General features: G+C 30.5%; 1 protein-coding gene across 1 annotated transcript; it reads right to left on the reverse strand.

Annotated features, from left to right (window-relative positions):
- Positions 1–1,968: 1,968 nt before the first annotated feature.
- LOC120465113 (uncharacterized) lies at positions 1,969–27,838 on the reverse strand. The gene is made up of 5 exons (XM_089131190.1): positions 27,805–27,838; positions 4,761–4,937; positions 4,628–4,672; positions 4,412–4,519; positions 1,969–2,521 (listed from the first exon to the last, which is right to left on the reverse strand). The coding sequence occupies exons 1-4, from the start codon at positions 27,821–27,823 to the stop codon at positions 4,413–4,415; spliced, it is 348 nt and encodes a 115-aa protein (XP_088987316.1). The 5' UTR covers positions 27,824–27,838; the 3' UTR covers positions 1,969–2,521; position 4,412.

The following is a 27,838-nucleotide window of genomic DNA, read 5'->3' on the forward strand; positions in this document are numbered from 1 at the left end:
ATCACTCTAAAATATAATAATCGCGAAAAATATAAAAACACTTAGCTCATGGCCAGTGCCTTTGTCCACGTATGCTGCCATTTTGGAGTTTGATACAAATATTTGGAATGTTATAGCAAAAAGTCACATGACCTTATTACATGACCCATCACCCCATCAGTGTTTCTCATCAACTGCAACCAAATAATGCCCCTCCCCCATAGCCCCTCGCCCTACAGCCTGTTAAATGTCAGTATCCCCCAAGATACAGAAACTCTTTAAGGGTTAAAAAGTCAGTAAATGTATTTAGTAGATACTCATAGCCATATTTTTGTCTCAATAATATGAGATTATAATCAACAGTAACATAGGAATTTTCTTTCACCACATAAAGTCAATGCATTCTCATCCCAAGGCGGAAAGGAAAGCGCCATCTAACTGATGCTAAAGGGTGCCTAAAGCATGGACAAAAGCGTCAGTTCGATGACGCCTTGGGATGAGAATGGATTGATAAAGTTCAGCCAAAAACATGTAAGAAGCCTTTCTTGATGCAGTTAACACTAGAACGGCTATGACGGTCATTTTGACCGTTTTGATTTTTATATCTGCATTAAACTTAATAAGTAAAATCCTTCTGGTACCTGACTTTTCCAAGAAGTGTCTGTATTTTTTTATTTAAAATGTTTTTTATATAAATTACACATAAGACAAAAAAACAAATAAACATATTTACCTATTTCGGCCATAGATGATCATATTGACCGCACTGAATTTCGCGGTAATTCTTTTGTTACATTTCCCGCGGTTGACCTTTGTCTTTCTCACTGTCAACAGAATATCTAAATAAGATACTTTTAGTTGTTATTTGTTCTGAGTTATGTTGAATGAATATATAGCCTATCTGTTGTGAATATGTGATCATTACGGTACGCTACTAATGATATTATGATTTATAAATGTATAATTAAACTTGTTTAAATGTACAATTTGATGTTGTTTTGTTTTTAAAAGATATCCTAATACAATAAATGCATTAATCTCTCAATTGGGTATTTATCATTAAAAATATATGGTCAAAATGATGAAATGAGTTCTAGTTATGGAATTCACTTCTAGTGTTAAGAAACTGCTCCCAATTTAAAACAAGTGTCTTTAACTTTAATATACTAACATTTCAATTATTAATTTGATACAATGCACCTATTGTGTACATGCATGTTTTTACATTATACATTTAAAAAATACCTGCATATAATTACAGCTGTAATTAATTTCACTGTTGCACTCTTGATTACATATGAAAAACTAGACACTGCATACTCATTTATCTGTAATTACACTGTTGACCTTACACCTCAACCCACCCTTAAATTAAACCAACAAACCTGACTAAACCTGTCCTTCTTTACCCATACAGTATGTGCAGAACATCCCATCTCAATTAGCAGCAAACGTGTTTTGCACAACGCATTCTCATCCTTTAGCGTCATAGAACGCTTATATGGCAAAACGGCGCTATACTACGCACATGGCACCCGTTATCATTAATATGACACACGCTGTGATCTACTGTCTATGGCTGTGATGGGTAGGTTTAGGTGTGGGGTAGGGTAGTCTCATATTACGCTAAAGGATTTATGAAGTCTTGGGTTCGCGTGTTATATTAACGATAAAGCGTGCCATGTGCGTAGTATAGCGCCGTTTTGTCATATGGCGTTCTATGTGACGCTAAAGGATGAGAACGGGCTATGACATGAACAGTGAACACAAGCACATTGTACCTCATTTTTTATGTAAGTACATAGTAGTTAAAGAGATCTAATATATAGTGACCATAAAACTTGAATCCATTCTCATTCGTTGTAATTTGATTACCATTTAGTTCAAGTAATCTTAACGGTTAATCAAGGTTCTATCAAGTAGGCTATACCCATAGATTTATAGATTTACATAGAAGTGGTTGTGTTTATAATAGACAGAAGCCCAGAGTTGGTTAGTTATGCATTTTATTTTCATATATTTTGCACAATACAGTCATTATTGAATGAAAGTATGACATTGTAAAAGGAAGCACTGAAGTCCACATAATTGTGGATGTAAATATGTTGCAAAAAATGAAAGCTATATAGATAGAATCTTCAAGATGTAATCCATCTTCAAAGTAATTAAAAAATATATTTTTACATTATAAATGTAGAATTCATTAAAATAAAGAGAAAATAAACACGAACTACATCTAAGTTGCTAAATTAGAAACATCTAAATGGCGGCATATTCGTATTGTATCCTAAACTAGAATAGTTGAGCCCATATTAAAGAAACATATAAACACATTACATTCAAATGTGTATACAGTATATTATTCTTAAAACCATAAGCACTATAGCATAACTGAGGGAGGTTATATAATCCCTTGATCATCATTTAACAACAACGGTGCAAATCAAATGGTCTTTTGAATGTGATGCAACATTTTCTGTTGTCTTCGGTGAAGGCACGGTGATAAATCCAACTGATGAAAAACGACTTGGATTTGTGAGACCTGAAAGACAAATAATAGACCAATTTTAATTCTTCAAACAAAACAGCACATATTTTACAGAGTTTACTAATGAAATATTGGGTCTCATTCACTAATGATTGCATACAAGTTGCGTACTTACTGTATGTTTGGAGAAAATATTCTCAGAAAATATGCAGCAAGATCTTCGAGTAAAGCCATGTGTGCCATTAACAACCAGTTGACTTGATACTCATGAAATATATTTTATAAAGATCAAAAGTATAGAACCTATCCCAGTTTGTGCACTATTTTTGTTAAATAACTGTAATATAACTATACTTTCAACACATTGTCATCCCAAGACATCATCTAACAGACGCTTTTGACCATACGTCAACATCCGCCGTTTTAGGGTACCCTTTAACGTCAGTTAGATTACGATCCTAGGGCATCATCCAACTGGTGCTTTACATTTAGCGTCAGTTAGATGACATGGGTAGGTTTAGGTCTGAGGTAGGGTTAGGATTAGATAGCGTCATCTAACCGACGTTAAAGGGTACCCTAAAACATCAGATGTTGACGTATGGTCAAAAGCGTCAGCTATATGACGTCTTGGGATGAGAACGGGCTGATCATTTAGTTCGCCGGGAGTGTTTACACCAAGTGCAAATAGCCTAGCTTGTTGTCAGAGGCTATTTAAACTAACTCCGCCCATTATAATTGAGCCAGACAAAATGATAACAGGAGCAGTGGTGTGGAGAGTGAGGTGGATGGCAAATCTCCCTTTTACGAACACATTCTTCTCCGTTTTCACATCACACATCAGCTCAGAGAAGCGTTTATTTTAAATAAAGATTGCGAAAATATTCAAATAGTGGAAATATAGTGCCTAACAGGTATTTAATAGTGCAAATAAAGTGATTATCTGATAAAGTAAGGAGTAGGTGAAGGGTAATCAAGTGTACTTTTTTGTTTTTATCATATAGCCAACCTTGTTCTGTTTTTGTTTAGTCAATAGTCGACAAAATGTCTGAGCGCTTTAGTCAATGAAACCCACATTTTTGTCATGCTGCCTGCATAACGGTAAAATTGATAATCCTGATTATTTTGCTCAAAAATATAAATACAACGATTGTCTTCAAAGGTAGCGCAAAACACATTTATTTAACAACCACAATCGCAAATATAGTCGAGATCTATGATTGGATTTATTACAGTTTATCACTGAGGTTTGATTAATTCTTTTTTATTTAAGCAGAACATCTCATTGGAGATTGATAAACTCCTCAGTTTTCAGGTTATCCGGTATCCGCACTCCAAATCGCGTGTGCGCATGGTTGCCAGATGGCAAAGATTAAGCAAAAACTTTGTTCTTTCAACAGATCAACAACCAATTCTTGAAATCTGGCAACTGCAAGCAAGAAAGCATTTTTTGTTTTTTTTTTTTGTTTTACAAAAACAGTAATTTTGGTCAAGTGTTTTTTTTTTTTGTACTTTGTTTAATTTACACTAGTAAAGGGTATATAGAACTTTCAAGACAGAGACAAGTAATGTCTCAATAAGATGGCATCCATTAATGATTTTAATAAGTATAATCCTATACTCTGAAAATGTTATTTTATTACATACTGTTTAGTAAAATATACCACAATACACTGAGGTGGCAAATAGTATCTGTGTAAGTAGGATTTAACATTATTTGACCTTCGTGCAAAGAAAATACTTTTCCGTTAATGCAAATGAACACAATGCAAATAGCCGCTGTTTTATTTGAATGCAAGTTATAAATGTTATCTTAAACTTATAATAAATCTAAATGCTTAACTTAAAAAAAATTAATAATTTCTGCATGAAAATGTTTTTACGAACAAATGTTAACACGGTTAGTGAATGAGACCCATTTTCACAAGATATAATGTCGTCACTCACGTTAGCTCATCCATGCTTTGAAAGTCACCAGGACGTTGAACACAACAGTCTTCAGAAAGAGAATTCTCAGCCAAAAGAGGCCCAATGACAAGAAGTTGATTTTTTCATCTGCGGAAATAAAAATACACTTAGTCTTCAGGGTTTATCATGTATTTTGCACAATCCAGCATGTACGGTCCAGCCCAGTTTTCAAATTTGTTTAATAACTTAACTTACCTTTTTCTATATCACCACTTTGACTGGATGCTTCTTTACAGCTGCCTGAATGTGGAATAAAGTAGATTAATCTAATGCAACCAAATATTTTAGGAATTAAGATGACTTTTTTATTGTATGTGGTAATTCCTACTTTTTTCTTCGCAGTTGACTCTATTTTCAAAGTCAAAGGTACTGTAGTAGTTTTGGTACTCTTTGCCTGTATATCTCACAGTAGGGTAACTGGAATTAAATGCTGAATGGTTCGTGAAGTCAGTTGCCAGACACGACGAGTCTTCAAGTTTGTAAAAGTCTGGTTCTTTTTTTTGTTCTGTAAAAACATAAGAAAAATTCAAACACATTAGTTTCATAGACATGAAGTGTATGTATGTCTGATGCAGACAAAAATTTGCAAATTACATTTCGTCATATGTGTCACAGCTTTTATGGCAGCTTTACTGGATTAGAAAGTACATTCGCTGACAATAAACATTGTAATTGATATATGTGAAAACTGAAAAGCATTTTCATTCAGTTTTTTTTCCAGACCGACATTTCAAATTAAAATGAAAAACAATATTATTGATGACTCAATTAATACAATATAGAATAGAATAGTATATTTGACACCAAAGTCCTTAGTACACATTTTAAATATTGATCATATGACAAATTCTCACCTCATATCGAAAGTAATAACTGATTTTTCTAGGCCCACAGGCTGATACCTCACCTCAAAAACTCATTCAGTCTTTCAATACGTAAACCAATTGTTTATTATATATTATGAAATGTAAATTTCACATTAACAATATCATACTGAAAACATATATTTAAGCTATTAGCGCATAGGAGTCTAGCTTTATGTTAGTTGAATTTATACCACAATGATCAAAAGGCCAACGTTAATCAACTTAAACATGGAAACTTTTTTAATCTTATTCAAGATCCAAACTCTTTTTTTATGATTATACTGTATTTCTGTATTTCATTCTTTCTTTATTTGCTGTAATGGGTAACAATTACAATTCCTGCTACTAGCTGTGACGCTTTTATTATTAGAATATTTTATCATTAGTTTAATGTTTAAGTTAAACTCGAATAAATGTCAATCAAATGTAACACTTGTTTTAACTGTAAAATCTGTGAAAAATCTTTTTTTAATTAGCATTACTAAAATTAACTTGTGCTTAAATTATAACAACAAAATCTTATCCATAGGTTGTTACTTACTTGTGTGCACAGATAAGTGTGTCCCTTTCCCAAATATGATTTTGTTAGCAATGTTAGTCACACAATGATTAGCACGTGTATCATAATCCTATACATGTGGCCAAAATTACACATGTTTGATGCTCTGCTATTCGCACTATAGTTTCTAACAAAATCAAAACAATATCAAATTTTGTTTATTTTAGAATACAAAAAGATAAAACTAACCAACTTAAAAGAAATATGTGCCATTAAGATTAGAAAGTACATTTTTACTGAAAGTTTATACTTGAATTATGAATCTAGGCTGTCAAATGTGCAGCTGATTGATTATAATGATGATCATTGTAATGATTTCTCAATTTATCTATTTCGCCACATAAATCACTGAATTTATGAAACATGCTTTAGAGTTACTAAGAAAACATAAATTGTTGTTCATTCAGCGTGTTTAGATTATTTTAAAATGTTGTTTTAAGGAGTGACCATACATATTTAGGTAGATAAAGTCAAACCTCTCTTTGTTCGGTTTAACTCTATTTTTAAATGCCCGATCAATCTAGACAGTTACACAACATTATCACAATTCTTTGGTTAAAATATATTATTCTCTTACTTGATTGTACTGTTAATTGTGTCCCTCCTCCAAAGACTATTTTAACATTTGAAGTCACACAGATTGATATATCAGTACGAAAACCATTGGATGGTAAACATGTATACTGGATAAAATAGTTAAAACAAAGTAATTATAAATTGCCGGTAATATCTATAAGAAATGGATATGGATACTATCCTTAAATTAAAGATTTGTACTACTGTACTGATTCTTATTACTGTAATTTATTTAGCTAATTATTTATAGCAATTCTTTATTTATTTTATGGTGTAAAAATCATATTATTACATATTTATTTGCAGTATTGTGTGACAAAGGTGGAAACTCATGCAGTTTTTTTAAAGCTCATTATTAAATTACTTAATTTCCTAATTGTTTTTAATCTGATGTTCAGATGAATTATTTTCAAACTAAAGTGAGATTTTACTTACTTGTCTGTACTAACAATTGAGTTCCCTTCGCAAATATAATTTTGCCAAAGTTGTTAGTCACACAATGACTATCAGTGTTATAAATACTTCAATAAACAGCAAGTCAAAACTTCAGTGTTCATTTAAATAGTTAGAGCCACTCAGTAATGCGGTTAAAATATTTGTGGCAAATTAATAATTGAAGAGTTCAGATGCAAAAGCCTCTAAGTGCCATTTGAAATTTTCTTCTAGAATGATCATTTTTATCAAGCTTGTATATTTAAGTTCAGTGATTTCACTTAAATGGCAATGATAATTACCTATTAATTGTTATTTAAGTGAAATTACTGAACTTAAATATACAAGTTTGATAAAAATCATCATTAAAGAAGAAAATTTCAAATGGCATTTAGAGGCTTTTGCATCTGAACTCTTCAATTACATTGATTCATTTTTTTTAGAAAACTTAAATATTGTAAATAAATAAAAGTTGTGAGTTGTGAAAATCACATGTACAATACCTGTCCTATCGGTGGATTAGTGAAAAGTGATGACATGAGTTTCGTAATTTGATATTACATTAAATTCTATTAATAATTAGTCACTAATGTCTGTGAATGAATTTCAAACATTTGAAAATGTCTGATAATTTGGTGGTACTATAAATTTAATACTAAACGACACTCAAATTAGATACCAAGTCCTATGAAAATAATATGCTATTATTATATTATAATATTTGATTGGTTGTACTCACTTGCTTGTACATAGAGTTGTGTCCCCTTCCCAAATAATATTTTACCAATATTGTTATTCACACAGTGGTTAGTAGTGGCATAATAACTTCCATGAGGACAACCTCCATCATGTTAGATTTACCTTCAACTTAACTATAACGTTTTACATCTACATTAAAGGGATAAATAAAGAATAAAAAGTGCAACTTTTATATAAATGTGCATCCTATAAAGTACTTTACATACACACACATCTGTTTCTTTAATGTCCTCAAAGTTTTTAGAGGCCATCTTTTAATGTGCTTGACATTCAATATACTGAATATATTGACCAATTAGTGAAAAAAGATAAAAACAACTTACTGGAATTTATTTTTATTATGGTCCCTGCCCCAAATATGACTTTGTTGTTGAACCCAGTATTCACACAATGGTTTTGTCTTGCACTTTTATTCTTTTTACTCAAAGCCCATTATATTTGTCAGTTTAATTTTTTGGTTTAGTAACAAGAAAGTTCAACGTCACTGAACAAAATTGTTTGATATGATAAATCTATTGTAATGCATTTTGTAAAGTAATTCTACATTTAAAATACAATCAAAGTCACAGTTGGTTGATGTAATAATAAGTTTACACAGAACAAATTATCCTTGAATTAAAGATTCTTACGGTACTATCATGCTTATAGAAATGATTTAATCCAATTAATTGGACTACTGTGTGACAAAGGTGGACACTCCAGTAGTTCTCATGATTTCCTTATTTCGTTTTTAATCTGATGTTCAGATGAATTATTTTAAACCTAAAGTAAGGTTTTACTTACTTGTCTGTACGAACAACTGAGTTCCCTTCGCAAATATAATTTTGTCCAAGTTGTTAGTCACACAGTGACTGTCAGTGTTATAAATACTTCAAGAAACGGCAAGTCAAAACTTCAGTGTTGATTTTGATGTCAGAGCCACCCAGTAATGCGGTTAAAATATTTGTGTAATATTAATTGCATAGGTTTAGTTTTTAGAAAACAGAAATAAATATTGTAAATAAATAAAAAAGCTGTGCAAATCTCATGTACAAGTCTACCTGTTCAATCAGTGGATTAGTGAAAAGAGCTTGAGTAATATCAATTAGAGTAAACTTTAAATAAGTCAATCCATAACTTACTGAATAACACAATGAGCCGAGTCCCTTGCCCAAAAATCAGCTTGTCTCTATTTTGAGTCACACAACTACAAAGCTCAACACAGAAATACATTGGATACTCTTTTCCTCTGATCGGGACAAGAGTTTTGTAATTTGACATTACAGTCAATTCTATTAAGAATTAGATTAATCACTAATGTCTGTGGATAAAGTGGGTTTTAAAATGTCTGATATTTGGTCGAACAGTACATTTAATATTAAATTTCACTACACTTCTTTCTCTTCAATGTCCACAACATTTTTGGAGCGGCCATATTTCAATGTGTTTGACAAATAAATATATTCTGAATATACTGAACAACTAATAAGATAAAACTGGAATTTATTATTATTTTGGTGTCTGCCACAATGTATATGTTGTTGAGCCCAGAATTTACCAAATGGTTTTGATTGGCATTTTTATCCTTTTCTATTTGTCAATTTTCTTTTCTTTTTGGTTTAGTTAGCCTAAAGTCCAACGTCACTAAACAGAAGTTTTTGATAGTTTACATGATAAATCATTTTACAACAATAAAATTCACGTTTTGGTTAATGAAATAATGGGTTTATCACAGAATAAATGTAATACTAAGATTAAAGTACAACTTACTGCTTAGTACAAGAAGTTTTGTTCCCATCCCAAAGAAAAGTTTTTGTCCAGCATTCACACAGCCATTGGCCATATACTAAAAACTAGCAATATCCTGATATCATAAACACTGCAAGCTATTCTGTCACAATCACTCATAAATAAGATTTAGTGTGAAAACTTTAAAGAAGGAAAGACATTTATATCAAAGTTTAGTGGTAGAATAAAAATCTGTATTTAACTGTTATGTTTCAAAGACAAAAGAATGGTTGATGTTTCTATAGTTAACAACAAGCATTGAGTTTTGAATGTATTTATCTGGGAAATAAGGGTATTAAATTATGATCAGGAGATCACTGTTAATGTATTGTTCTAACCATGAAAAGTATATTTCATAAAAAGCTATGCGATATTTGAGTGAACTGAGCCACACTTACTTGAAAACACAGTTAGTTTAGTGCCTTTTCCAAATATAATTTTGTATCCGCCTTGATTCACACAGCTGTTGACCATAAACACATAACTGCTGCTGAACATATGATCACTGGATAAGGTGTTTTCATTTCTTTAAATGGGATGAAGGTGATAATTATCATCTAAACTCTAATTTAGAAATAATTTAACTAATGTATCGGTTAGATTGTATTGATGCTGTTTGTATGTATAAATGGCTATTGTTGATGATGCCAAAGAGTTGTATTACGTTTAAGAGGAGGGAAATCCTAAGAACTTGTTAAATTGTTCTTTTTACATGAAATCTACACGGTATGAGATTATTCAAATAAAAAAAGCTTTTAAACTCCACTCTCAAGTCTGTTTTTTTCCCAAAGCCTTGCACAGTATATACTCATATTTTACAGTAATAGTCATTTTCCAATATACTCTTTTTTTAAAATTAGAACATTATATGATAATGTCTGTAAGAATATTTAGAAAATGAAAGAAAACCTATCATCACAAACATATCTATTGCATGAAATATAATCGTTTTCATGCAGCAGTTTAATAAAATATTTTAAGTAAAATAAATTAGTGATTATTTCAATTTTAGAGATAAAACTTACTTGCTTGTATTGTAAGTTTGGTTCCCTTGCCAAAGATAATCTTAAATTGATCAGTCACACAGCTATCGACTCTGAACCAAAAACCAGTCCTGTACATGGATTCTGTCTTTCAGTCTTTAAAAAATAACTTTAAACATCATACATGGTAAATATTTACTACTATTATCATGATGCTAAGAATTAGAACTAAATTTGCTCAGCAATGTTTGATTTCAACCAACGCATTCTCACGAGTCCACCTTGTCGAGTCTAAGCACTTAACCATTGAGTTTGAGAGATGTTTATTAATGTATTTATATCTTAATTTTATGTCGTTACTTATTTTTTCTTCACATGATGTGAATTCGACTGTACTCGGAAAGTTTCTAAAACCTAAAATATATCAATACATCAGTCAAATTAAGAATTCGATTACATTAAAAAAGCTGTGCAAATCTCATGTACAAGTCTACCTGTTCAATCAGTGGATTAGTGAAAAGAGCTTGAGTAATATCAATTAGAGTAAACTTTAAATAAGTCAATCCATAACTTACTGAATAACACAATGAGCCGAGTCCCTTGCCCAAAAATCAGCTTGTCTCTATTTTGAGTTACACAACTACAAAGCTCAAGACAGAAAACATTGGATACTCTTTCCTCCGATCGGGACAAGAGTTTTGTAATTTGACATTACAGTCAATTCTATTAAGAATTAGATTAAACACTAATGTCTGTGGATAAAGTGGGTTTTATCTTATGAAAATGTCTGATATTTGGTGGAACAGTAAATTTAATATTAAATTTCACTACACTTCTGTCTCTTTAATGTCCTCAACATTTTTAGAGCGGCCATTTTTCAATGTGCTTGAACAATACATTTATTCTGAATATACTGAACAACTTAAGACCAAACTTACTATTATTTTGGTGCCTGCCCCAAATATGACTGTTGTTGAGCCCAGAATTTACCAAATTGTTTTGATTGGCATTTTTATCCTTTTCAATTTGCAAATTTTCTTATCTTTTTGGTTTAGTTAGTCCAAAGTCCAACATCACTTTACAGAAGGTAAACCTAAAGTAAGGTTTTACTTACTTGTCTGTACGAACAATTGAGTTCCCTTCGCAAATAACATTTTGTCAAAGTTGTTAGTCACACAGTGACTGTCAGTGTTATAAATACTTCAAGAGACAGCAAGTCAAAACTTCGGTGTTGATTTTGATGTCAGAGCCACTCAGTAATGCGGTTAAAATATTTGTGTAATATTAATTTACCAAATGGTTTTGGAATTGGCATTTTTATCTTTTGTCAATGTTCTTTTCTTTTTGGTTCAGTTAGCCCAAAGTCCAACGTCACTGAACAGAAGTTTTTTGATGGTTTACATGATAAATCTATTGTAATGCATTGTGTTTACATTGTGACATGTCATTCTCGTTTTACAATTCAATCAAAGCCACGTTTGGTTAATGAAATAACGGGTTTATCACAGAATAAATGTAATACTAAGATTAAAGTACAACTTACTGCTTAGTACAAGAAGTTTTGTTCCCATCCCAAAGACAAGTTTTTGTCCAGCATTCACACAGCCATTGGCCACATACTAAAAACTAGCAATATCCTGATATCATAAACCCTGTAAGCTATTCTGTCACAATCGCTCTTAAGATTTAGTGTGAAATCTTTAAAGAAGGAAACACATCCATTAATATCAAAGTTTAGTGGTAGAATAAAAATCTGTATTTAACTGTTATGTTTCAAAGAACAAAAGAATTGATGTAACAACATGCATTAAGACATGTGAACTTCTAATATTATACTCATCTATAATATCCTCATAATAGCATTCTATTATAGTAATTAACATTTAAAAATATCTAAATTAACATTGCCAGCCATTAAATACCAAATAAATGCCCTCCAAGAATATGGATTTATGATCTTTTGAAAAGGCAATTAACTCACTTGAAGTAACTGTTAGTTTGGTGCCTGTCCCAAATATGATCTTGGTGCCTCCAGGATTCACACATCGTTAAAGCACAGTGCATTTATTCTAAGGTCAATGTGGACTGTTGCCGGGTGGATATAGTTTATATTAAATTCATTTTTGAGATATTATTCAGTTCTACAAATAAACAAAAATACAGACTAAAGCTTTAGACAAACCTTATAAAATTCTGTTGAGTTCCGTTCTTTGATTTTATGTTTATATTATGTTGTTGTTTTTTATAATTAAAATGGCAATACATTAGTTGTGTTTACTAGCAATCTTATCTGAAATACTTCAACATTACATTATTTGTTTTTCTATAACATAAATATGAGAAAACTAGCCTTTTTAAATAAACATTTTATAAATATTGGTATGAATATTGGATAATGTAACTTACTTGACTGTACAATGAGTTTTGTTCCTTTGCCAAATAATATTCTAATCTGATCATTCACACAGTCATTTATCATGTATACAAAAGTATTGACATCCTGATGGCACTGAACAGCATAGAGGAGATTTTACAACAATTGAATGAAAAGTCACCTTAAAAATTAAATAGTTCATTGTTGTTCCAATTTTAACACAAAATGTAGGGAGTTTTTTTGGTGTTGGGCCTGAGTCGAGTCTAAGCACTTAACTAATTGAGTTTTAGTGAGGAATATGTTTAATGTATTTTGTATATTTTTCTTTCGTGTAACACATGATGTGGATTTGACTGTCCAAGTTCACATCAAGTTTGCGTACCCGAGTCCACCCGAGTGCGTCCAATTCCAAGTTTATTCACAATTGCAGTCCAAGTACCCCAACTCTAGTATATTTTTCTTTTACTATTATAAAGTTATTTTTAAGGAATGACGGGCATCAATTTATTCAAATCCAGTCACTTATATTTACAAACTGTAAAACAGACTTGACTTATTGCCCTCATTTAGTTTCAATTATAGCATTCAAGCATTCATATAAGATTAAATAACAACTTACTGGCTTGTACGAGAAGTTTTGTTCCCATCCCAAAGAAAAGTTTTAGTCCAGCATTCACACAGCCATTGGCCATATACTAAAAACTAGCAATATCCTGATATCATAAACACAGCAAACAATTCTTGCAATATTTGCATGTGATACTAACTTCCTAAAGTTAACAACAAGCAGTGAGTTTTCAATATATTTATCTGGGAATTAAGTATTACAAGAAAAAATAACCTAAATACCTTCAAATATTTTTAAGAAGATGGAAGATCACTGTTGATTTGTTGTTCTGATAATAATTATTATAAGCATCATAAAAACATGCATATTTCATGAAAAAAGTATGCGATATTTAAGAGAACTGAGCCACACTTACTTGAAAACACAGTTAGTTTAGTGCCTTTTCCAAATATAAATTTGAATCCACTTTGAGTCACACAGCTGTTGACCATAAACACATAACTGCTTCTGAACATATGATCACTGGATAAGGTGTTTTCAGTCCTTTAATTGGGGTAAGTGTTTTTAGTATCTCCTAAAATCTAATTAAGAAATAATACTATAATTTTGCTGTTAAGTATAAGTTATTATTCCAAATTTTGAATTGATGATGTTTGAATGTTCTACAATAAATGCCTATTATTGTTAATGTTACATATTGATGATCCCAAATTCAAAGTTGCGTATAATGGTTAAGATGATGGAAAACCTAAGAACTTTAAAAAAAAAAAAAAAAAAAACGTAAAAACTTTTCCAAAGTCTTGCACATCAGTCCAATTATATGATCTGCTCATATTTTACTAACATACATATAGGTAATTTTCCACTATACTATATTTAAAATAAAGAGCTTGATATCTTGCCCTGATGATTACATAAAAGGCCATATTGACTGTGTACAATTACATTTTAGACTACTAAAGTAATAGGCTATCACAATTCTTTTCATCAATTTACTTAAGATTATTGTTTTTCCTCCCAGTGCAATTTTACGTCATATGAATGTTAAGTGTACAATACTCTTTGATAATGGGAACACAGTTTTAAATTTAACATTGGTTTTAAAATATAAAATAAAAAAAGACTAGCTTGATCTACACTTACTTGAAAGGACATTGAGTTGAGTGCCTTTTCCAAAAATGATTTTGTTAATTCCTTGAGTCACACAGTGGTTTATCCGAACACGTAAACATGTTGCCTATACTCTCCTTGCTTTGAAGCCTAACAATAAGGGCTATATTTATTCAACTGTTTATTGGTGACTTTCATTTTAAAGTAGCCTATATAGAATATTACTATAGTATTATATAACTTTAAAAGTCATACAAACTACAGTAGCCTTAAAAACTGACTGGGAATCTATTTATATCATCTATAGCTTATCACAGTAACCTATTATTATACAGACATACATGGATGTTGTTAATCTTTGTGAATTGTATTTCTGTGAAGTAAGCATTTCATGTATGCAGTTATGGTTTAAAGTCATTTAAAAGGTTCTTATCTTTCAATGGAAACAAAAGTTTTAGCAAAAGTATATCAAAATTAAATTGAAGCCATTATGTATAATTAATAGCTATCAAGTACTTTGATTGGTTTTATGAATATATCAGAATCGACAAACTTTAAGTTTAAAATTATTGCACCTCTATTTCTTAGTTTACTGTAGAACACATACCGGTACTTGAATCAACTGTTAGTCTGGTGCCTTTTCCAAATATGATCTTTTCATAGCCAGCATTCACACATTAGGACAGCATGGTACATTAACCCAGAATTCAACTTTAGCCACTCTTGTTTGGTGTTTATTTAGTGCATTTTTGGATATGACTGTAAATAAATAGATTTTGAATGTCTATTACCATTTTCATCCAACCAAATTTGTAATTTAACTGTACAATTTGGAAAAATCTTAACTTACTTGATTGTACTATGACTTTAGATCCCATACCAAAGAAAATCTTATATCCATCATTCACACAGCCAATGATCATATACCGAAAACAAGTAGCTCAATACATGAAACACTTTAATACATAGTATAATATATTAATATGCAATGTTACTGTAGCTACTCTAACCTTTATAGTTGTAAACTTTATATGGTTTTCAAATATATTCTTTTAACTGAAAGTCACTAATAAACTGTTGAATTATTGAATACATGCATTAGGGAAGCACTTTGATTCATGCTTATATTAATATTATAAAATGATTTATGATGAACCCTTCTCTTCATCTTGTTTAGGTTTAAAAAAAATATGTTTACGATCATACTTTTTATTATAGTAAACTATTTATTTGATGAAACAAATGTCTTACTTGAAGTAACAATGAGACTGGTGCCGGTCCCAAATATGATCTTGTCGTTCCTATTCACACATCAGTATAGTACGGTACATTAACCCTAAGTACACGTTTGGCCAGTGAGGTTGCATCTTTTGGGGGTCATGATATTTTATTTTTAGGTATGACTTGTTTGAATAGTTTGAAAAATTATAGCTAGAATCTAGAAATGAATAATGCAAGTGAGTTTGATAACGATTAGCTAACGATTAGCCATTATCAAATGTATTTTATCATGATCATGACCAGCTGCCATTTATCAACATCATATATACTTTTACAACATCACAAACATTTTTCAAGTTTGTTAAATGATTCCGTTCCATTTTAAAGGACTGCGAAAAAAAAATTTCTTTTCCGCACTTTTTTGGACATCAGTTTGAAGTGACCTCTAAAAGGTTAGTATTTGGTCATGTTGACTGTCAGAAATGCACTACTTACTTGTCTCCACAACAAGTTCGGTTCCTTTCCCAAAGATAATCTTATTCACATCCACACACCCATTGACTGTGTGCCGAAAACTAATGCCTTCCAGCTATTTTACACACTGTCTGGAATTATACCATCTCTACAGACTACAGTTTACCAAGTCAAATCTAATGAATTCACCAATGATGTCCACACTGTCCACTCAGTATCAGTATTTATAAAAGCTAGATTATAATCAGTACTCAGTTTATACTCACTTGTTTCAACTGTCAATTTAGTTCCTTCTCCAAACACTACTTTCCATTGTGTTGATGTCACACTGTAAACGTTATCTACACAAAAACATGGCCCTCTGCAGAATCCAACTGTTTCATATACGGTTTTCATTTAATGCTTGTATAGTGCTCATTAAAGTGTCAGGGTAATGCTAATATTACATTTTGATGATTAGATAAAGCTATTGTACCATTAATCTAGTTGAGATTTTAGTGGAAATTAATTCAACACATTTGGAATATGAAATATATATTTCAATGTAACATTTTTAATGGCATTGATGTAAGCATTGACTTACTTGTTTCTATTATTAGTCTTGTCCCACTCCCGAATATAATCTTGTTGGCAGCATTCACACAAGTGCTGACCCCATCACATAAACCTCACTGTTTTATTGGGACTTATTGAAAACTGTTCCCTTGCTTTGTATTGGATTATTTTGTATAAATGGGTTTTTGATGTAATGAGAGAGAGTTCATTTTACCACTCTATTTTTCAAGAAAGACATTAAGTTTTAATTTGCTACAAATATATTAAATTGCCTCATGTGCCAGTCTAAGTCATTTCTGCTTCCTAATTTTCATGACACAATGAACAAATACATAATGCGTTATGAGGAATGATATATAAAGACACATGTAAAATAATTTAACAATGCAAATTTAAACATGCTAAATTGAAAAGATAAAGCAGGATATATCTCAGGTAACGTAATAATGTTATGAACAACATGTTCTAATTCTAATTTTAATTCTGGTGCCAGTTTAGCCCTACATTATATTTTAAAGCTACTCATAAAGGCGTCCAGAAAAAAAATCAATAATGTTTAGTGAAAATAAATAAGATAAGATAATTAAACTCACTTGTTTGTACAAAAAGTTTGGCCCCCTTTCCAAAGAACATTTGATACCCAACATTCACACAATCATTGGCCATGAACTAAAAATTATAATTCTTACACTAATAACTACTTTTAAAATTCCAATACAAACTTAAGGCTTTAGCCAATTATATGACAATTTAGGATAAGAAAACGCTTGTTGGATTTTTTAATTGTAATTTGATAATTGTTTTTAGGGGGATGTGAAATTGTTTATAATTTAAATAAGATTTGAGCATAATACTGTGATTAAACTGCAATGTGAAAACTATATTATAAAACTACATTATAAGACTGATACAAAAAAAAATCACTGAGTTTAACATCAAGTAGGCTACTTTTACATATTAGTGATACTTTGATAGAGTATTTATCTCTTTACTTAGTGGCTTTTTGTTTATTTAACAATGCAAACTTACTTGTTTGTACAGTGAGTATTGTCCCCGTCCCAAAGATTATCTTTTGAGTATTAGTCACACATGGGCTGGGTCCATAACAAAAACCATCTCGCCTGAAGTGTTGTGAGCTTTAAGTATTTTTTAATGTATTAAATTAAATAAATCCAAGTACTTTAACAACCTTTGTCAGGTTTAATCACACCACCGCAGCTTTTGTTTCACAATAATATTTCACTTTTAAATATTTTACTGACTATCTTTAGTACTATTTTAAGGTAATGCAAAAGAATGAAAAATGTTTAAACTCACTTGAATCAACAGTTAATTTTGTCCCAGAACCAAACGTCAGCTTATCAAATCCTTGATTCACACAGTGTATATACTCATTACAGTATCTCTTGTGTGCTATATGTTATTGTGTATGAACACTTGATATTTACTTAATACTGTAATTTTCCATAAACGTTCAACAATTCAGTTTGTTCATCAATGTAAGCTACTTTTGGTAAGAATTATATTAACATACCATACAATAGACTTTCATTTTTGTCAAACCAAAAACATTTTTTTTACCATATAGCTGTCATGAAACATAATTAATCAATAGAATTATTGTTAAATTTAACTGGTGTTTCTTCATGATTTAACTAATATGCAAATGAATGATTGGCTACATTAATGTTTTTGTGAAGAATGCCAGCATAATGTTGTCAATAACTATGATTATTTGCATTAATAACAAACTGTGTTCAGAACTTACTTGCTTCTATGTTGAGTTTTGTCCCTTTACTAAAGAAAATCCTGTTGGCATTATTCACACAGACATTGAGCGTACACCAACAACTCGTGTCATATTTAATCGGCCATAACACATTATATATGATTTTGAATTAATCTTTTTAAATGAAAATCTGATTAACTTTATTTACAGATTGAAGTAATGTAACTGTATAATTTAAAATTACTTACTTGACTGTACTATGACTTTGGTCCCCTTACCAAAGAAAATCTTATATCCATCATTCACACAGCCAATGATCATATGGCGAAAACAAGTAGCTCAATACATGAAACACTTTAATCCCTATAATAATAGTATAATATTAATTTCCAGCGCTACTGTAGCTTGTATGACCTTTACAATTGAAAAAAAAAATGTAGTAAACTTTGTAAATAATATGTATCCTTTTAAGTTAAAGTCACAAACAAACTGTTGAATTCTTAAATATATGCTTTGATTCATACAAATATTAATTACAGAATTTTTAATTATTATTATTCAACTTTATCTTCATTTTTTTAAGGTTTGAAAGGAATATGATCTGGATCACAATTTTTATTATTACAATTTTGTCTGATGAAACAAAATATCTTACTTGAAGTAACAATGAGATTGGTGCCAGTCCCAAATATGATCTTGTTGTTTCTATTCACACATCAGTATAGTACGGTACATTTACCCTTAGTACACGTTTGGCCAGTGAGGTTACATCTTTTGGGGTCATGATATTTTATTTTTAGGACTTGTTTGATTAGTTTGGAAAATTATAGCTAAGCTAGAAAAGAATAAGTGATTATGAAAATGATAAGTAAATAGATTTTAAAAACCTAACCATTAGCAAATGTCTTTTTGCGAACTTTAAAGAATTTATGATCTTGACCATTTGTCAACAAATAAGTAAAAAAAAAATCGAAATCGAAAATTTTATCTTTTTTGGATATCAGTTTGAAGTGACCTCTAAAAGGTTAGTATTTGAACATGTTGACTGTCAGAAATGCATTACTTACTTGTCTCCACAACAAGTTCGGTTCCTTTCCCAAAGATAATCTTATTCACATTCACACACCCATTGACTATGTGCCAAAAACTAAAGCCTTCCAGCTGTTTTACACACTGTCTGGAATTATACCATCTCTACAGACTACAGTTTAGCAAGTTAGATCTAATGAATTCACTAATGATGTCCACACTGTTTCAGTATCAGCATTTATAAAAGCTAGATTATAATCAGTACTCATTTTTTGTGATGTGTTTTTTGAGAATTGATATATGAAGACACATTTTAAATAATTGAGCACAACAAGTTTAAACTTAATAAATTGAAAGAATAAAAGAAAATATATTTCAAGTAACTTACTGGTTTCTATGATAAGCTCTGTCCCTGATGCAAAGACAATTTTATTCCCCGCAGTCACACATGGACAAACTTAGTTACAAAAACTTACTGACCTAATCTTTATCGTGAAACTGAAATTAAAGGAGAAATAACTGATTTTTAACTGAAAAATAACTGAAATAACATTTGTATCTATTATCTTTAGAAGGGCATATTTCTATTCTAATTTTGGAGCATTTAGCTTTATATTTATATTAAATGGCATTATATTTTAAAGCTACTCATAATGGCGTCCAAAAATCAATAATGTTAAGTAAAAAAAATATATATATATAAGACAACAAAACTCACTTGCTTGTTCCACAAGTTTGGTCCCCTTTCCAATTAACTAAAAACTTATTCCAACAATAAACAAACTTTTTAACTAGTTTATGAACATTTAGGATAAAAAAACACTTCTTGCGTGTTTAATTATATTTTGATAATGGTTGTTTTTAGGAGAATGTCGAATTGTTTATTATTTAAGTAGCATTAAATAAAACTATCCAGCAATGTGCAAACTATATTATAAAACTACATTATTTGAGACTAATTACAAAAACATCACAGAGTACTTTTGCATAGCAGTTTTGATTCAATTTCTATTTTCTTTTTTTTTACTTTAATGCCTTTTAGCAACGCAACTTACTTGTTTGTACAGTGAGTATTGTCCCCGTCCCAAAGATTATCTTTCGATCATTAGTCACACATGGGCCGGGTCCATAACAAAAACCATGTGAGCTTGTGTTGAGAGCTTTAAGTTTTTCTATTTTATGTAAGACCGTACATACTATGCAGTGCTATTTTAATGTAATGTAAAAGAAATGTAAAATTTAAACTCACTTGAATAAACAGTTAATTTTGTCCCAGAACCAAACGTCAGCTTGCCAAATCCTTGATTCACACAGTGTATATACTCATTACAGTAACTTATGTCTGCTATTGCCAAGTTATCGTGTATGAACACTTGTTACATATTTACTTTATACTGTAATTTTCTATTAACTTTTTAATAATACATAGTGCATTAACGCAAGCTACTTTTGGAAAGAACTATATTAGCATAATAACAGAAGTCACTTACAATAGACTAAGTTTCATATGTCAATGAGCTGGCATGAAACATTATTGATATATTTTTTTTAATAAAGTTATGAAATTTTAGATCCTTTAAAAATGATTCAACTGGTGTTTAATGATAATATAACAGTAATGTGTGAAGATGAATGATTAGTTTTTCCAAATAATGACTGTAAAATTGATAATGATTATTTGCAATAATAACAAACTACCCAAAAGCATAGGCTTCCAAATGGTCACAAAACTTGCTTGCTTCTATGTTGAGTTTTGTGCCTTTACTAAAGAAATTCATATTGGCATTATTCACAGACATTAAGCGTGCACCAACATCTAGTCATTTTCCAGGTCTTAATTCACATAACGCTAAGATGGTGAATTCATCATTTTAAATGAAAATAAAAAAAAAGTTTGATTCATTTGCCAAATACAATATTATTGGAATTTGCGCAACCTCTATTTTTGTTTTTTTAGTTTTATTAATGTGGAATCATTTTAAAAAAAATCAACAAAAAGAGATGAATAGTGAATATTTTGTTGTTTTTAAATGCAACTTACTTGATAGTATGACAAGATTGGTTCCACTGCCAAAGAAAATCTTATACCCAGTATTCACACAGCCTTTAGACATGCACCAAAAACTCTTGCATTTTTCAGATGCTTATATTCCATTACAATCTGACTAAATTTAAGATCTAAAACACAAAACTGCTGATTGGAATGCCGAACAACATATTAAATAAGTTATTTTTTTTAAATTGTTATTTTTAATGCTACAAAAGATCTAACTGAACACTCACAAACTCATATAAAACTAGCATACTTCCATAGTATCTAAAGAAAAACATAAAATATGCTCTGATTATTACTCACTTTGGTCAACTCTCAGCGTAATTCCTGAACCAAAAATGACCTTCCAGTTTGTTGTCACACAATGAAAGTAGTGTGCACAAAAACTGTACCTATACAATTGCAATATAAATTATTTTCTTTTTTCTTTCTCTCTTTTTTTTTTACTTTATTTACCCTGATTTCTAAATTACATGGAAAAATAATGGAGCCAATTTAAACTCTCTACAAAAAATTATGTATAGAAAACAACTGATTGATTGATTGCATTGATTGATTGAATGCACATCATTAGTCTGAAAATATTAACTTTAAGATGAATTCACACTTACTCGGTTGTATTTTGAGTTCTGTTCCTTTGCCAAATATTATTCGAAGTCCATCAGTCACACAACCTCTGACTCCATTGCAAATACCTAATGCTAACTTTCTTGTTCTTGGGGACATTAGAGTGCTTTAGAGTTTTTAAGCAATTGAATGTTATAATAATATATTTACATATTATGGTATTAGTACAAAAGCCTATATAAAAAGATAATAAAATAACTTACTTGACTGACCAATTAATTTTGTCCCTGAGCCAAATGTGATTTTTTAAAATCCATCATTCACACAGTAGTCATGACATTGAATAGTACTAAAGTGATCTCTAGTCATTTTAAGGTTTACACTGAATTTGTGAGATCGTAGTTAATCAGCAGGAATGTCATGAATAAATAAACTGTTAATTAGTTCATTAATTAGTAATTAATTTGACTTTTGTTGGCATGTTTGGTAATTTCTTTAAAGGACTCTACTTGTCTATACTGAGAAACTACAAATTTAGTGTTTGAAGTCAAATCATAATATGACTTACTTGCAGTGACAACTACTTGGGTCCCTCTTCCAAATACCATCTTATTGCCAATATACACACAGCAATTAACCACAGCACAAAAACTCAGGGAATGAGTTATCAATATCAAAACCATAAGAAAAGAAATACACTGCGCATCATGTGAAGGAAAACATTAAATAAACATTAATGTACAAATATGTTGGGCACTATACTCACTAATTTGAACTTTCAATTGGGTCCCGGCTCCAAATATAACTTTTCCTATTCCCGTTGATGTCACACACTGACATACACACAATCAATAACTTATCATTCGTAACTGACACTCTGTGATACTATTAAAGTTGTTTTTAATATATAGTACAGTATAGATGTGTAGTGTTGTGTAGATGATTAATAAGCAAACATAATGCATCATGACACTCGATGTGGGTTTAATGTTACATGTATAGAAAAAGGTTTTTTTTTTATGTATTATTGATGTTGTGTATTTATCTGACTAGTATGTGATGGTGATTTTCCATGTTGCAGAACAAACTGTCCCGAGATAATAAAAGGTTAAAGTCTAAAGTGTAATTTGTGCTATACAGAGAGAATTTTTTTTGTGATTTTAGATTAAATGATTAGTATTTAGATATAACAAATTATTAATATTTACAAAGATAATAAGTGGTGTGGCAATAATTTACATTTAAAATAATCTAATTTAACTTGAAAGTAAAATTAATTGGAAAAAAAAAAATGTTTCTTACTGGATTCCACTGAGAGCAAAGTTCCACTTCCAAAAATGACTTTGTATGTCCCGTCATACACACATTGCTAAAGCTCTCAACAAAAAAGGGGGTCACAAAACACATTTAAGATTCCAACTCTATTTTGTGATATATGGGGATATATTATAGGGCTTACAATGATGGGTTTAAGTGTCATTTCTGAATGCCAGTCTAATAATGACAAACTAAAAATCCATATTGATACATTTCTAAAACGACAAAGATAAAAACTATTAGCCATTAGCAAATTAACATTTTCCGTTTTAAAAAGTAGAGGTAAAACTTTAAGGGGAATAAAGTTATTTTTAATGTCAGCCTTTATAATTATTCATGATAATGCAATTTCTCCAAAAAGATAAGTTTACTCTAAAAAAATCTGGGTTGTTTAACCCAAATTTGTGTGAAATATGGACAAACCCAATTGTTTGATAAAAAAAAAATGCAATTTATAAATTTAACCCAACAGTTGGGTTTGTCCATATTTGACCCAAAATTGGGTTAAAATAACCCAGTATTTTTTAGAGTTGGACAAATTCATGGGTTTTTCCCAGAGAATGAACTGAAAAATACCAATGCAATGTATGTGAATGCAATGTAAATCACTTCTGTCTTCGAAATGCATATAAATATATAATAAATAACAGTTTAAACCAATTTAAAAGAAAACATCTATTCAATTAAAGGTAAAGATGTACAACTCACTTGCTTCAACATGTACATGTGTTCCTTTCCCAAAGATTAACTTGTAACCACCAGTCACACAGACACTAGCTACATAGCAAAAACGTACAACTTCCACAAATAATCATAAATAACAGCACTCATGTTTTTTGACATTTACTGTATAACTCAATGAGTAGAGCAAGGCGCTTGCAACCCCAAAGGCATGCGTTCGAAGCCAAGGGAAATCAAGAACAGTTGAAAAAATGTGTACCCCAATTGCGAAGTCACTTGGAGTAAAAGCGCCGGCCAAATGCATTAATGGAAATGTGCTGCTATGAATAATGCGATTTTGGTCTTTCCTGAATCATGATTAATGTGTAAACGCATGAAACATGAAGATAAGGTTACAATGAAACCTCAGTGAAATTAAAGGGATACAGTATAACAGCCGGACATAATAATTTTGACTGAAATTTATGAATACTCACTGGCTGATACTGTCAGTTTAGTTCCTTCTCCAAAAATGATCTTTCCTACTCCAGATCCAGTCACACATTGCTGTATCCTTACACAATAACCATCCTAAGTTTATGTATAACACATATATACATTTGAATGAAAACTGTATTTTTTTATATCAAATAGAGTGTCTATTGCAATTGTACCTTTTCAAAGTTTTGAAGTATTGAGTTTTCACAAATATTTAAATTAACAGATGTGCCAACAGATATGTGACACAGGTCTATTCTTCTTTTAAAATAGATTTAAATAGTGTCTTAACATCCCTAAACAGTACTCCACTTAGAAATTTTAACATATACATTGTGGATTGTCTTAATGAAATATAAATTAATCTAATTAATTTCTAGATTCTGTAAATGTGATCAAATCAAACATTATAAAAATAGTAGATTTAAGTCAAAAGGAGGAGCAAGTTTTAAATAATTTCACTTACTTGACGTAACAATAAGCTGAGTACCACTTCCAAATATTATCTTTACTCCAGTTGTCACACAGCTATCTGGTTAACTACAAAAACTTGGTACATGACTTGGAAATTGTTCTGTATTTATTTTGGGATCATAATTAGTAAAATTATTCTAAAAAATAAAAACCTTCAGATTATATTAGTATTTATTTATCAACATGACTAAAACCTACTCATTTAAATACAACATTACAAAATCTGTTTTACTACTCCATTTTGCCACATAGACAGCCATGACTTTCTCCCTTATGATTTTTGTTTTTACTAAGTTTCCTGGTTTAAGGGAATATTTAACACTGTTTAATTTTAGTCAAGTTTTATATTTGGACTATTTCATCTCGTATAGGTTAAATGCAATGCAAAAAAAAAAAAAAAATGTATGTTGCGAAAAATATTCATATTGTAAGAAGTATTGGTAACACTTTACAATAAGGTTCGTTAGTTAATGCAATAACATGAACTAACAATAAGCATTTGTTACAGTATTTATTAATCTTTGTTAATGTTAGTTAATAGAAATACAGCTGTTCATGTTTGTTCGTGAGTTCACATTGCATTAACTAATGTTAACCAATACCTCCTTTGATTTTAATAACCTCGCAAATGTTGAAATGAATATTAACTAAGATTAATAACTTCTTCATTCTTAGTTCATGTTAACTAAGGTAGTGAACTAATAAACCTAATGAACCTTATTGTAAAGTGTTACCGAAGTATTATATAAATGAATACGGTATTAATAAGATGAATTCATAGAAATAATATGTTTGGTCTTACTGGTTTCCACAATTAGCTTGGTTCCAGCTCCAAATATGATCTTGTCATAATTCACACATTAAAAAAGGCCTCAGCAAAAACTCTCTAAGCACGTTAAAAGAGCCGTGATAACATCGGGTTTTGATTATCTTAGAGGCGAGCTAAAGTTCTCAAATTCATCAATTATTTCCTGTTTTGATTCTTTGTTATGATTTGTCGGAATTATTTTATTATTTATTCATGACTTTGGCATAGAATGACCAAGGACATCACAAACAGTATAGATATTATTCATACTTGTAAGTAAATATGATACAAGTCTCACAATTAGAAAGCCATTTTGCATTCCGAATTATTTCATTCTTTACCGATTTAAGCTGACAAGATATTCAAAGTAGTATATATTTTTCATTATGAAAATGCATTATACTTACTGGAATAAACATAGAGCTGAGTTCCCTGACCAAATGTGATCTTGTTGCCATAATTCACACTGTGTTGAATACCAGAGCAACAACCTCTGGAGTCAACTGCAATGCCTTGCCGTTATTATTATTTTTGCCTTAAATTCTTACACCTAATGAATTCAGAAACGATCTACAAATGCTGTCCGCTGGACACAGACAGAGGTTTTAAAGAAGAATGAATTTTGATCAGCCTCTTACTTGCTTCTACATGTAACATCGTCCCTTCTCCAAAGATGATCTTGTTTGCACCAAAAGTCACACATTATAAACGTCCCACACAAAAACTTCATTTGTTAGAGTATAGTAAATAGATCTAATACTCTAAAAAGTTCTTCAGTGAAAACCTGAATTAAATGTTCAATTGCTTCAATTGTAAACAGAACCTTACTAAATATTTTATTTTTAACATAGTAATTTATTCCAACACAGGTTGGTAAAAGGCCAAGTACTTTCAATCATTGTTTCAGCAAAAATGTAGGCTATATTTAATATACTAAAATATATATTTTACGTAAAATTTGCACAATTAACGACTTGTACATGTTTAACACTTTGTCTTAAGGTAAGACAGATATTTTGTGGAATAAACAAAGACATTATTCTAATAATGGATAATGATTGTTTGGTCTTTTATGCACATCAATTAAAAATACTGAAGAAGAAATGGTCTTACGAGATTCAATGGTCAGTGTTGTTCCACTTCCAAAAATGATCTTGTCATTTGCATTATTCACACAGTAACAAACACTCAGGCAAAATGTTCATGACGCCCTTCATAAAGTACTATAGTTCAAATGATGTGTATGTGATGAAATACATCAAGACAATCTTGATTGCCTATTAATAAATATCATTCGATGAATACAATATTCTTTTAAACGTTTTCAATATCAGTTGTTCAGTATTTATAAAACGATGGTATTAATCTCATCATACTATTTTTGCATGTGTGTGAATGACATTTATGAATTAGAATGTATGTAAAACATTTCTTACTTGATTCAACTCTTAAAGTTGTTCCTTGACCAAAAATGATCTTTCTCCCTCCAGTAGCATCCACACAACAGAAACAATCACTACAAAAATGGGACCAGTTCACCAAGAATTGGGGCTAAAATATGTACATGATGCATGTGTTGATGATAAACTGTAAAACTAAATATTATGTAAACAGGGATTGAGATTTAATTTAGAGTATTAATTTCAATATTTAAACTAGTTTACTACAGACTGGGAATTCGAAAAACACGTCTGCATGTTTATCATTTTGAGGGGTTAAATACTGCTTGTATTATTTTGAATGTGACTGAAAACTGCAACATTATCAACGTCCATGTTAAGTAAAGTATTTTAAGTATTTTTTTAGTGGCAACAATATGACAATCAAAGGATTTCCATTACGGAGAATGTCATTAATCAATATCCAATTAATGTACTTTCTGCAATAGACATATAACTGTGTTCCCTGACTAAATATGAGTTTATCATACATACATCACACTGCATCGAGTAACAACCTTTCACCTTTAAAAACAACATTATGGGAATCTTACTTGCTTCCACATGCAGCATTGTCCCTTCTCCAAA

The sequence above is a fragment of the Pimephales promelas genome, chromosome 5, assembly GCF_988280905.1.
Source record: "Pimephales promelas chromosome 5, fPimPro1.hap1.1, whole genome shotgun sequence".
Lineage (NCBI taxonomy): Eukaryota > Metazoa > Chordata > Actinopteri > Cypriniformes > Leuciscidae > Pimephales > Pimephales promelas.